Here is a 13,868-nt window from a genome sequence, read left to right as displayed (position 1 = left end):
TAAAAATCCACTATAACATTGTAAATAATTCATCACTCTTATCGCTCACTCCAGAGCAGTTCTCAACAGTTCCACCAGTCCCAGGGAGCGGTGGGGAGTGGATTAAATGCTGGTTAAATGCATACAGTCACTTCTGTTTTTTCATTCTGCTGGAGATTTGAGACTTGGTGCAACAGTGGCACTTAGGTTTTATCAGGGCTTTTATACAGCAGTTATTTTACTGCCCCTAGGGTTAGGGAGTAGGTCTATCAGTCTGTGGATCTGTTTGTGGGAATTCCGTTAACTGCCTGCTGTTTGTTAAGCCATGGGAAAAAGCTGCAAAGTCAGCAGGCGGTGCATTCTGTTTACGGTCATAGCCATGATTTCTGTGGCAACACTTGTCACGTTGTGGACTATTGCCCTGATAGGTGGTGTTGACGGCAATCATGATGCAGTTCCTTGGGACAGGTAGGACATTTGTCATGATTATTTCTCCACTGTATACACTAGAATAGAAGTGAGGTGAGTAAAAAACAGTCATGGCTGTAAGGGTTGGCCGTGACACAAATTTTGGGTTTTGCTGACTTTGTTATAAATATATATATTTTGCTGATATATATATATATATATATATATATATATTGCCCAACCTGTCAGGTTAGTAACTGTACATAATATTGCCATAATCACAACAGAGTTGAAAAGTCTCTAAAACAAAATAATAATAATAATAATAATAATAAAACCACTCTGTGCAACATTAGAGATAAGATCTGATAATGTACTGTAAACTCTAAATAAAAAGAGTAAACTTATAAATAAAAAAGAGTCAGTTAATTTATTTCAGTGATGTCTGTGTTTATTCCCCAGCTACCGTCTCCCCACTGCTTTGGTCCCTCACTACTACAATATCACCCTGTGGCCTCGCCTCAGCCAAGACCCAAAAACTGGCCTCTACATTTTTACAGGTGATTAACTACTCACGACCGTTGCTCTGTGTCCTTCAGTGTTGTCGGGGTGGAAAAACATGCTTAATTCCCTCTTCCTCACTGTACATTACATCCTCTTCTTAACATGACTCTAGAAAGCCGTGTGATTGAATGGTTACACTGGAGATTGATGAAGTCTAAACCTAAAAACAAAGTTTATGGTCAAAATGGCAACTTCTGTATTTGGAGCCGGTACTGATGAGGATCTCATCTGAGTTATAGTAAACAAATCTGAGGACAGACTCAGGCAAGGTTCCACGTTTCAACTACAGTAGTTAGAGACTTCATTATTAGTTATTTTGAGTGGTACTATGAGGGTCTGAGCTTGGTGAACAAGTGGTTTAATTAGGCATGTTTAGTGGTTCTGATTAACATTCACCACATGCTGCTATGCTTCCTGCTTTGTTACAGTGCAGATTACATTCTTTTGATGGTATCCTCCTTTTTTCAGCAGACTCCTGGAGTCTTTTAAATCTCTGGAATATTAATTTATGACAGACAAAGAAAACTACAACAATATTTGTTACAGTAAATACTTTTACTAATGTGAACTTCACAAACATGGAGTAAGAACCGCACAGGGCTTTACTTCTGTGTCGCTGAACAGTGCTGACCTGATGGGGACACCTGCCGCTAGTTAGCAGAAAGATGCTCTACGTACCTGAAACAGTGGGCAAGAGAAACAAGAGAATGCTCATGCACTGTTAATTAGCAACAAAAAGCGAACTAAGAAACAGGAAGGTAGCGTGCCAGACAATAAATCTGCCAGTAGCATTCCTATGTGGAACACTGTTGGTGCAAAACCAAATAATAAATCACTTCTAGTGGTGTGTGATACCACTGAGTGGCCTATTTTACATCTGACTTCATTCATCTATTCCCTGTGCAAAGGATGGTAGACAAGAGGAATCAAAACAACAGGAGCAAGAAGCAGCACATCATGCCAGAAACCTGGAGGAGAGTTTAAACCATAAGGGAAATCAGAGGAGATAGAGATGGAAGTGGGGGAATTGTAGCTGCTGATATTTCCGACACTGTTGTCAGTCGATGAAGGTCTTTTTGAATTGTTTTTTTTTTTTTTTTTGATAAGTTGGTTTTTCCAGTTACTTAAATCAGGCCAGTGTCTTTCAAAAAAAGACATAAAAACACAGACTGAATCTTCTTCGGAAGCCGTGTCTGTGACAGTGATCCCAACATCAGTGAGCCCAACAAGAGATTTACACTTTCATTTAATACACTTCAATTTGAATGTAAAACTCACCGTCACGCCTGAAAAGGTAACAACAATCTTTGGCAGGCAGAAAGCACCATGGACACGCTGCTTTAATAGTCACAAATTAAGAAAAGATAAGACACAAGTAGCACAATGAAGAAAAAGTAATCTACAGATTCCAGATTTTAAAGATGATGTTGACAGGAAGGTAAGTGGAGCAGTCAATCATTCTTACATCTACTGTACATCAAGGTGGTTGTTGTGAAAGACCATCAAACAGTTAAACTGTAGCTCTTTCAAAGTGATGCCAGATTTTTACCAAGAACCAGTGAGTACATCACTCCTCTGACCCTTACCTACAGCGTAGTTAACTCAAAGGGATTCCACAAAGGTGGAATGAGCTACCAAACTACAAGCTCTGCATCCTCGCTCCCAATATTTAAACGTCTCCTGAAAGCAGAACTCACAGCGTAATTTATATTTTAAAAACAAATGAAATCTTTGCTTCAATGTTTTTCTCCTTGCATTAGATATTTTGCTTGCCTACTACCTTACTTGTTAGTCACTTTGGAAATAAGTGTCTGCCAAATGACTAAATGTATGTAAATGGAAATTTAAATGGAAATGTTTACATTGGTTGCCAGTTACCTATAGATTTTAGAAGTGCTACTGCTAGTTTACAAATCACTCAGGAGCCCAGTTATATTTCCTGAACACTGTCCTAACATATATGGATTTTATTATTCTGTACATCAATCAACCATTGTTATGTAGACTACTGTTCTATATATCTTCTATGTTCTTCTTGTTTTAGTGAGATGCATTATCTAGAATAATGTCTTTGACTTTGTGAATTCATTCATTAGGGCAATCAACCGTGGAGTTTGAATGTGTTAAAGCAACTGATTTGATACTGATTCATTCCAACAAACTCAACTACACAACGCTGGACAACAAACACATCGCCAGGCTCATTGCTTCAGGTAACACACACACACACACACATGCAAACCTTTTTAACTAAAGGTCAATCACCATTTTAAAGGTTTGGGGTCACTTAGTTGATTTCCCTTGTTATTGTTAAAGTTGTAAATGATTATTGCATCACAAACTTTTGAACAGCAGTTTATACTGTACTTTCACCAGTTATACATCACCAGTGCATATTATGATTTTATGTAACACAGTTCATTGCTGCTACAGAAACAACACATTATGGTGACTTTGTGATGCATTCAATGAGAAACATGTCTCAAGCAATGAGTATGTGCTCATACACACAAAATTTAAAACGTACAAAGTTAATTTTTTTTTATTTTTTAAATTGAACGCTGATGAATTTACACAAAAAAGTTGTATCTCTTGTTATTGTTATTAGTGTAAAAATGTGCTATGATTGGCACTATCTTCCACGTCAGTTGTACAGTGTATTTCTTCTCTAGGTGATGGGTCTACTCCCAGTATTAAGTCCTCCTGGCTGCACCTTAAGACCCAGTATCTGGTTATCCAGCTAAATGGTAAATTGTCTCGAGGGCGGTATCAACTATACACTGAGTTCACGGGAGAACTGGCTGATGACTTAGCAGGCTTGTACAGGAGTGAATATGAAGAAGAAGGAGTCCGAAAGTAGGTCTTCAATGTATCTTTTAAGCAGTAGTTCAGATTTGTTTCCGTGGTAACTGGCACTGAGGCACAATTTATAGTGTTTGATCATTCACAGGATTGTTGCCACCTCTCAGATGCATCCAACTCATGCCAGAAAGACGTTCCCTTGTTTCGATGAGCCAGCTATGAAAGCAGTTTTTTATATTACGCTAATTCACCCCATTGGAACTGTAGCCCTGTCTAATGGCAATGAAACAGGTCAGTGCAGTTTAACCTTAAAAAAACGATACTTATTGTGATAGTATTACTTTAATTGTACTCATTTTTGCCGATCATGGTTTCAAAGTGTGTTTAAACGTGTCCTTTTCAGATATTTTTAACACCACTATTGATGGAGTCGCTGTCACACAGACCAAGTTTGAGCCCACCAAGAAAATGTCCACCTATCTACTGGCCATCATTGTCTCTGACTACACACACCTCTATGCCACACAAGGAGACGTTGTGGTAACTGTGGCAGTTCTGATATTGCATTTTCATCTGTTCAATATGATGGCTCCTGAACTGAGGTCTACAAAACAGATCCTATCCAAAATCAACTTGTCTAACTATGACTTGTCCAACAACAATGCAGTATATATTTATAGCAATGACCTAATAAATTGCAATGATTGTTCACTGAAGTGCAGTACTTGCTGCATCATAGCCATAATCTCTGTTTGAAGAATTCTGGTCTGATTCATCTGGCAATACTAAAAACGCATATGCATAGAGCATAATGCGTGTAATAATAATTCAAAGCATCATAAAATTTTAAGAGCTTTTCTTTCCTTAGTAGCCTGGGTTAAGAGCGACAATGTTGGTAACTAGGGCTGGATTACCATTTGTACAGCTGTAAAAAATGTCCAGTACAACTTTGCAAAACTCAGTGTACATCTGTCGTTAGCCCAACATTCTCATTTTGCTACTACACTACATGCACTACATGCTCGAAAATATAAGCAACAGAAGAATTTGCTGTTATGTTTTCAGATCCGTATCTGGGGTCGCAGGGCAGCCATTGAGCAGGGACAGGGAAACTATGCCCTAAATGTGACTGGACCTGTTCTAGACTTTTTCCAGTCATACTATAACATCTCGTACCCACTGAGCAAATCAGGTAAGTCTGCTTTTACTGTGGAATCAGTTGAGGGTGAGTCTTGTTCAACTGACGCTATCTTCTGTTATAGGCCCTTTCACAGCCAGTACCTTTCTATGGGAACCTTGGTATTCAGTTACTGTAGGAGTTACATAGATGCTCATGATTTGAGAAGAGAAGACAGGAAACATTCTTCTAATTTACAATAAAAAATGATAATAATAAATGATATATACACTTTGTACATCGGATACCAACCACCATACCATCAGAGTCCAGAGTAAGCTTGGCTCAGTTTACTTGTTAAAACAAATCAAGAAAAATCTGCAGGCAAGAATCACTCATTGTCACTTTATTTTCCAACTTTGAAAATCTATATATAATATAATGGGCTTGTTGCAAATCTGCCTGATGTTTCATCCCCTTTAGTACCTGAAATGAGAAGAGGACAACATGTGAGAGAAAAATAGGGTTAGGGTTAGGGTTAGGGTTTCTGTAGCTCTCAATGAGACTTCTGCACCTCAAAAGGAATGACTGAGTTTCATTAGTTAACTTTTAGTAAATATTTATTTATTATTAGTTTTGTCAGATATTTCAGTGAGCTTTGTGGCTTTTTTGTTCTTCAGCGGAAGGGTACCAACAATTTCAAGTCTGTATTTGGTTTGGGCACAGATTGTTAACTTTGTTTTACTTGAGCAGCTCATTACGTTTCCAGTCTCCACTACATGGAGTGATGTTGGGCATCTATTCTGTATGTATAGTATTATAGTGTATACACATTAAATATATACACAATACTTGCCCAAGAGCAAAACAAAACTAATAATGAATCAGTTCAAATTAAATTGGGTAAAATAAATGAAATGATGTATTCGTTCATGCATGATGAAATGAAATACTTCTCTAAGTTAAAAAAAGGAAAACATGACATACTTATACATAACACATCACTCTTACAGGGTTGGTTCAATTCTCTTTAAAAAAATACATATTGTGTTTTTCCAGTGCATGGTACCAGCTCGACTCTACTCACCTTTTTTGGTTTTCCATTGGCCAAAAGTAATGCATTGTACCTGGTAACTGGTACTTTTACTCTGCACTTTATATTGCAGACTACTGATTGGTCATAGAGAGTAAAGCGTCACCACCACATCCATAGTCATCTCATCATCTGAACTCTGGATTTTATCTTCCTGCCTTCAGGCTCCTCTAAAACTAAATCTGTTACCATGCTGTGACAAAAAGCCACATACATAGTAGAGCTGAGTCAAGTTCAGCCAGTCTCAAGTCTTGTGCAGTTGGAAAATGCTGATGTTTTACCTCTATTTTGAGATATAGGCTATGTTGGTATGCCTTTAAGTTCAGTACCTTCAAGCTGCATTAAATTTGCTCTCTCCAAAATAGACCAAATTGCTCTACCGGACTTCTATTTTGGGGCAATGGAGAATTGGGGTTTGGTGACATATAGAGAAACCAACCTTCTCTATGACCCTGTGACCTCATCCATCAGAAACAAAGAGACCACTGCCACCATCATTGCTCATGAACTAGCACACATGGTGAACTTTATTTTGTATATTATGAAATGATTGATTTTTACAGTGATTGTACAGATTGAAAAACCGGCTGATTTGTGGTGTGTCATTTGTTTCATGGGTGCAGTGGTTTGGTAACCTGGTGACGCTGCGCTGGTGGAATGAGGTCTGGCTGAATGAAGGCTTTGCTTCATATGTGTCTTACCTCGGAGCAGACCATGCTGAGCCTACATGGAGTGTGGTGAGTTGTGTGCATTTGCTGACCTCTTACGTATATTCCTCACATTTTAGAGTATGATCTCAATACACTTCTGTCTGTTTGTTCCAGAAAGACTTGATATTACTTGATGATGTCCACAGAGTATTTTCAGTTGATGCCTTAGTCTCCTCTCATCCTCTGTCTTCTAAAGAAGACAGTATTATTCTCCCAGATCAGATCAGTGAACAATTCGATGTCATCTCATACAGCAAGGTACACAGACATCAGAAAGATCTTATGTATTACATGACAGCATTAAAGTGTCCAAACTGCCTGCCATCTGAACTTGAACCAGAACCAGGACTGCCATGATATGATGGTATCTGGACAGTACTATTTTATTTATTTATTTTCTGTATCTGTGTTTCTCCTCAGGGTGCATCAGTGTTGAGGATGCTGTCAGACTTTCTCTCTGAACCAGTCTTTGTCCAAGGACTCAGTGTATGTTTGTGATAATATGCACTGTACATTTTAGGCTAAAGGACCTAAAGTTTTCATATCAGTTTATTTTTTATGAAATATCTATTATTCCATCACAATAAAAACTAATTTATGATTTATGAGTTTGAAATTATTTAAATCTTCCTTTTTTTTTCTCCAGGGATACCTCAATCATTTTGCCTATAGTAACATGATAGGAAATGACCTGTGGCAGCATCTAGAAATGGTAAGATGTAAGACTTCTTATTTGTATTTCCAATAACAATTATCCTGGGAATGACAATTCAATTCAATTCAATTCAATTCAATTTTATTTATATAGCGCCAATTTACAACAGAAGTTATCTCAAGGCACTTTACAGTGTAAGGTTTAAGACCTTACAGAAAATATTTATACAAAAAATTATAGAGAAAACCCAACAATCCCATTTGAGCAAGTTTTAGGCAACAGTGGAGAGGAAAAACTCCCTTTAGAGGAAGAAACCTCCAGTAGAACCAGACGCACAGGATTGTATGGGAGGGGATTTCCAACTTTAGTGGTGTCACTAGCTGTGAGTGGAATATAATTTCCCACTGTGTTACTCTGTCAGTTAAAGTACCCATATTGTGTCTTTTTAGCCTTAAAAAACAGGTCCCAATAGTTCCCAAAATGTGCCTGTCTATTATTATGGTGAATAACTGTGTAGATAACAGTGAGCTGCAAGTCTAGTCTAGATGCTAGAACATTCTGACTGTCCCACTGTGTAATTAGCCCAAATATATCTAATTTGCCACATTAGCAGCGAAGCATTACAGTACAGAAAAAAGTACTGCTAATAGCAAAGTGTAGGTCAAAACACAACCCAATAAATAGTTGACTAGAGGATACCCTTCCACAAAGAGGTTAAACAAAGTTTATTACATGATATGACTAAAGCTTCTGACCTACACTTTCAGCAAGAGCTACATTAAGTACTGGGCCAATGAGCTACCTTCCTTAGGTATCAATTTTCTGCAAACATAGCAGAATTCATCATAGCAGCTGTACCGTGAACAGACAATCCCCTTATGATGGTTGGCCATTGAAAAGTGAATGTACCACCAGGGCTGCTGCTTTCTTTTGGGTGTTTACCCATGCTAGTGACAAACTCTCATCTATTGGCTCTGGAACATGTCTGGGATGGATCTGATAGGTCAGTTTCACAAGAGCACTAAAGAAAATGTCGACTTACTTGGAGATTCCTCCTTTAAATGGATGGAACTTTTCCCTTCGAAGCAGTAAGTCCCCAAAGCTATCTCTCAGATCCTAGTGAGAAACATGTTGGGCTGGTAAGGCCTCCAGGACCACACTTTTACAGTCCATGAATCCTCAGGTTTCTAAACAGTGTGACCAACAAATAACAAGTGGGACAAGTGGGACTATAGTACTGTACTTTACAATACAGTACTATAGTGACACACTATGTACTCACTGGTTATATTATCGTTGTTTGTTATGTAATTTATTGTTGTATAATTTAAAGATGTAGTTTTACTGACACTTTATTTAAAAATGTTTTGCTTGATTTACTTAATTTACTTGATTCTACAATTTTTCTATTTTTTTTTTCTTGTATAGTTAATACTGATGCTGTCCACTGTAAACTGTTCTTCTATTCTTCTATACTGTCTCACCTTGCTGCTGTAGACAAAAGAATTTCCCCATCGTGGGATAAATAAAGTCTGTCTTATTTCATCTTATCTTATCTTATCTTATCTTAACATCATCATGCCTTGAACAACTTTACAGAGAGCGGAAACAATAATGTAAAAGCATCTTATGCAAGGCCCAAACATAAGCAGTGGAATAAATACCACCATTCATCTGTACTGTATATATGATGTATATGATTTCCATATATATTTCTTTCCAACTTTTTAAATGTGTGTTTATCTTTGGCAGAGAAAAGGTGCTCTAAGAATACTTTATACTAATACTTGATGCAACAATTCTATGGTACACAAAAACTGTGATTGTAATTAGAGAGAAATTAATGAGGGGGTACTAATTCATTAATGTAAGTAATGCTGAGTTATAGGAGAACAGACTGGTAGATATTTAGGTAATGAGTCAGGTAATGATCAGCCCATAACTACAGATAGAAAGATACATGAAGATACTTAACACTTAAAGTGGCAGCACAGTACAAGTGATACCTAAATGAATTCTTCAGTAACTACTCACATTTTCTGTACCACATTGTAACGTTTTACCGAGCTTTCATTTGCCCACTTTTATGTTGTTTTTGGTCGCTCTTCTATGTAGTGTGAATCTTCACCTGGCTGCAGCTAGTCAGTACAGCCAGGTGCAAAAGTTGTAGAATGGATATGTGTCATATTTAAATCATTTTCTTACATAGATGCTTTATGTAACCTTTTTCCTTTAACAGGCAGTAGAAGCCAATAATGTTTCACTTCCTCATCCTGTGTATGACATCATGAACCGCTGGGTGCTCCAGATGGGCTTCCCCGTGGTTACTATAGATACCTCCACAGGAAAGGTATCCCAGAAGCACTTTCTGCTGGATCCAGAGTCTAACGTTACACTCAAATCACCTTACAAGTATGAAACACTTCATTATTTCACTCCTAAATCTCTATAATTGACGCATTTTCAGTGACTCAAACGAAGAGTAAACCTAAAATGAGCATGCAACAGCTGATTTGATAAACAGTATGTAGCAAATAATAAAAAGTAATAATAATAAAATAATAATAATAGTAAAATGCTGCAATGCTTCCCATAGCTATGAGTGGCTGATTCCTGTGAGGTGGATGAAGTCAGGTGTGGTCCAGAGAAATATTTGGTGGCTGATGGAAAAAGAAGGTTTGTAATTAAACAAAACTAAACAACCACACTGGCTGATCAGTCCCTACTTCTTGCAAAGGGTTTTCTTGCTATGCAAACAAATATTTATGATATGAAATGTTTTTCTCTGTCAGTGGTAAATGTGGATATGAAGAGCGGTAGTTCATGGGTTCTGGCCAACATCAACGTAACTGGATATTATCGGGTAAACTATGACCTTGGAAACTGGGAAAGGCTTCTATCTCAGCTTATTGCAGAGCATCAGGTAGTGTAAGCTGTCAGAGTCGCTCTGATACTCTTTTCAGTGTTCAGTGAGTCTGTATGTTTGTAATACAACATCTGTTGTACAGGTTATACCGGTGATGAACAGAGCCCAGCTTGTGGATGATGCTTTCAATCTAGCCAGGTAGGTGAACTTAGCTATTAGTGTTTTCTGCAGTTTTCAAACCACATGTTTAGTTTTGGTTATGAGATGTCTTTTTCTGGGTATCTATACTGACTCTTTCTGACTCACGTTGTACCTTTTAATAGAAGTAGCTTGAAGTATTTGTTTATTGTTCTTTATCAGGGTTGATTGACTGACACTACAAAACCAAAGATTTTTTTGTTGTATTAGGATGGTGGTAAATCTTTCAAAGGTTGTCTTCTGTGCCCAGGGCTCAGCTGGTCTCCACTAACCTTGCTCTGAGGACAACTTCGTATCTCTTGGTGGAGACAGAGTACATACCCTGGCAGTCTGCTCTGAACAATCTGGACTATTATTACCTCATGCTGGACCGTACAGAAGTCTACCAGCCTATGCAGGTCCACTACTTTATCACAATTAGACCTTATGCCCTATTTTGGCCATTAGGAGGTATGTACAGATAAATGAGCATGCTTTACTCTAATACTTCCAGGACTACATGAAGAAGCTGGTGACTCCTCTATTTCTGCACTTCAAGAACATCACATCGGAGTGGACCCATGTTCCTGACAGACTCACTGATCAGTGAGCATACTCATCTGCATTCTAGGCCAACCCAAAGAGCTTAATAACCATAATTAAAAGAAATAATTAGGGTTTGAGTCTGGACCCCAATAAGGAAGCTTGACACCACAGGATAAGTTAAAAGATCTTTAATGAAGTTCAAAAGGAAACCTTGAGAAGTGTAGGTCAGAGGCTAAGTGACTGCAGCTGAAAGCATCACTAGTGATTAAATCTGTGTAGAACTGTCTCGTCTTACACGAGCTGATTAGCAGACAGCAACACATTGCTGAACGAGCTGGAGTTCTTCTGTCACATGCTATCAGATGCCCATTTGCAGTATGCATGTGTTAAACATGTCCATATCCCCAAGAGTAGTATGCATAGTGTGCACACATCTGTCATAAGAATACAGCTCCAACAGAAAGTTTGAATTGACCTTTAAAGGCAATAATAACGACAAATAGACTCAAAGCAGTTGCATCTTGCTGCTTATCCTTTACAGCTCATGATTTTTTAGACTTTGTCTGGCAAAAAAAAGCACAAACAGATTTAAATTAGGATGGTGAACATGGTAAAAAAAGACACCTGCTCATTCACGCAGTATGTTAACAGTAACATGTTCTGGTCTTATACAAGATATAAAATGTAACCAAGCTTATTTGTCTGTTCTTATAATAAAGTGTTTATCATGTTATAACATTCCTCCAGGTATAACCAGGTGAATGCCATCCGTATGGCATGCACTACTGGAGTAACAGAGTGCCAGAAGTTGACCACCACATGGTTCAAACAATGGATGGACAGACCTCAACACAACTTGTTGGTTGATTTTGTGTATTGTTTCATTATGATCAATAGTTTTTAGGTTAACCAATGAATCACCTCCAACTGTCTTGTCAGGATCCACCCAAACCTGCGCTCAGCCGTGTACTGCAGTGCCATGGCAGCAGGTGATGAAGCAGAGTGGGAGTTTGGCTGGTCACAGTTAAAAAATGCCACAGTAGCTAGTGAGGCAAGTAAACTCATGTCTGCACTGGCCTGTAGCAACAACACGCAGCTTCTGGAAAAGGTCTGTATCCTTGTGCCCTTGTAGTATAATACACAGCGATGTATATAGATGTAAAAAAAAAAAAAGAAACTAACTTTACAAAAAATTATTGTTGTAAAGTTTAAAGTTCCACTACACAAAAATAATAAAATAAGAAGAAAGGTAGTTGTGTAAGACAGTTACAGATAACAAACCAGAGTAGAGTGTAAAAAACCTGGTTTCTTAACACAGCCCTGCCTTACAAATGGCATTTTTATACAATTAAACTACAAATGCAAACACGTCTTTGTGGAGAATGCAGATTGTGTTTTCTATTAACCTAAAGAAGTCATGTTATTTCATTTAACTTGCAGATGTCAAATAGGAAACAGTTTAACAGCACAAGTCCATTAAAACTAGAAGAACAATTCCTTTAAAATTGGGGGAAATGGAACAAGCATCTCTCTTGTGTTTTCACAGGTATCTGTCTTACACCTTAAACCCAGCTATGATCCGTAAGCAGGACGCCACCTCTGTCATCACCTCTGTCGCAAGCAACAGAGTGGGACAGGGACTGGCATGGGACTTTGTCAGGGAACAGTGGGAATACATGTTCACACAGTGAGTATGACCAAAAGGTAAACAGGTGTATTTGTATCTATACTGTATTTGAGAAAAGGAAAAGACAACATCTGAGTTTTTAGCCTACAAATGGGTTGAATTATGATGTTCCCATTTGTAAAAAAAAAAAAAAAACATGAGAATACACAATAAAGAAATAAAAAGAATAAAAACTAAAGGAAATAATGCGTAGATGAAGTTCAGGTGGATGATCAACAGCAACACAAGTTCCATTGATAGGGTTTGTAAAGCAGAACATGGTTGTTTTGGTCAGGTAAGGTAAGAGGAAACAGGAGCGATGTTCCACATCAAAGACTGATTGTAGGTTTTTAGCTGCTCCTTAGATGAGAACCAGGTTAGATCTGGTTATTTTTTCAGGTACGGTGTGGGCTCTTTCTCCTTTGCTTCCATGATCAGTGGGGTCACAGCAAGGTTCTCTACAACTGCTGAACTCCAACAGGTACGTCCTCAGTGAGTCATTCATAAGAAACGTAGAAATATCAAACAGCTGATACTGTAAGTTACAGTTCTGAACGGTGTCCCGCGTGCGTCTTCTCCCAGCTGAAGGAGTTCGAGAGGGAGCACAGTGCAGCAGGGTTTGGCTCTGCCACACTGGCCCTGCAGCAGGCCTTAGAGAGGACCACAGCCAACATTAACTGGCTACAGCAGAACAAGCAGGAGGTCCTGGACTGGTTCAACAGCCAGACTGGACAAGAGATGCACTAAAACGGCACACAGAGGAAGCCGGGAGCTGTGACTCTCCCACTATATGATGAATGTTTTTAAAGCTGAATAAAAGGACACAGAACGGCAACACATGAAAACCCTGTTTATAGGAATGAACCAGTGAACACGTGGAAATAGTCTGTAAAACATATATAAGTAAAACGGCTGCCTTAACATGTCATGTCCACTCAACAAACGTGATTTAATATTTCATGCTGTGGCAACTATTTGGTTGATTTAGATTTGTTGCTTTACAGAACAATATGTTGAACTTACAGATCTATGTCAGCTTCATTTAAATGAATGTGTCGACGTAAGACTTGTTTGATTGATCTGATTTAATGTGTTTATTAAATAAAAAATAAAAATCAAGTTTAGTAAATGTACACACATGATAAGTGTCTCAGTTTATTTCAAGAGTTAACAGCTCTTCTTTTGGAGGGATTGAATGGGGATGAAACAACAAGAGATGTTCACTGACAGTGGTTTGGTTTTGGTGTTCCTCATCATTTCCACATCTGATTGTCTTTGGGGGATT

At 38.2% G+C, this 13,868-nt stretch overlaps 1 protein-coding gene across 1 annotated transcript; it reads left to right on the top strand.

The window, feature by feature from the left end:
* The first annotated feature begins 304 nt into the window (after positions 1–304).
* On the top strand, positions 305–13,330 carry LOC113165994 (aminopeptidase N). The gene is made up of 23 exons (XM_026365858.1): positions 305–447; positions 850–947; positions 3,048–3,164; positions 3,624–3,807; positions 3,902–4,044; positions 4,157–4,293; positions 4,819–4,945; positions 6,329–6,483; positions 6,587–6,700; positions 6,788–6,931; positions 7,094–7,159; positions 7,320–7,385; positions 9,568–9,740; positions 9,925–10,004; positions 10,121–10,251; positions 10,337–10,392; positions 10,643–10,790; positions 10,886–10,977; positions 11,665–11,775; positions 11,857–12,045; positions 12,464–12,604; positions 12,983–13,064; positions 13,166–13,330. Exons 1-23 carry the CDS (start codon positions 305–307, stop codon positions 13,328–13,330), a joined length of 2,862 nt encoding a protein of 953 aa, XP_026221643.1.
* Positions 13,331–13,868: the final 538 nt, after the last annotated feature.

The sequence above is a fragment of the Anabas testudineus genome, chromosome 6 (assembly GCF_900324465.2).
Source record: "Anabas testudineus chromosome 6, fAnaTes1.2, whole genome shotgun sequence".
Classification (NCBI taxonomy): Eukaryota; Metazoa; Chordata; class Actinopteri; order Anabantiformes; family Anabantidae; genus Anabas; species Anabas testudineus.
Note: the sequence above shows the minus strand (reverse complement) of the source record. Positions and strands in the feature narration are given on the sequence as shown.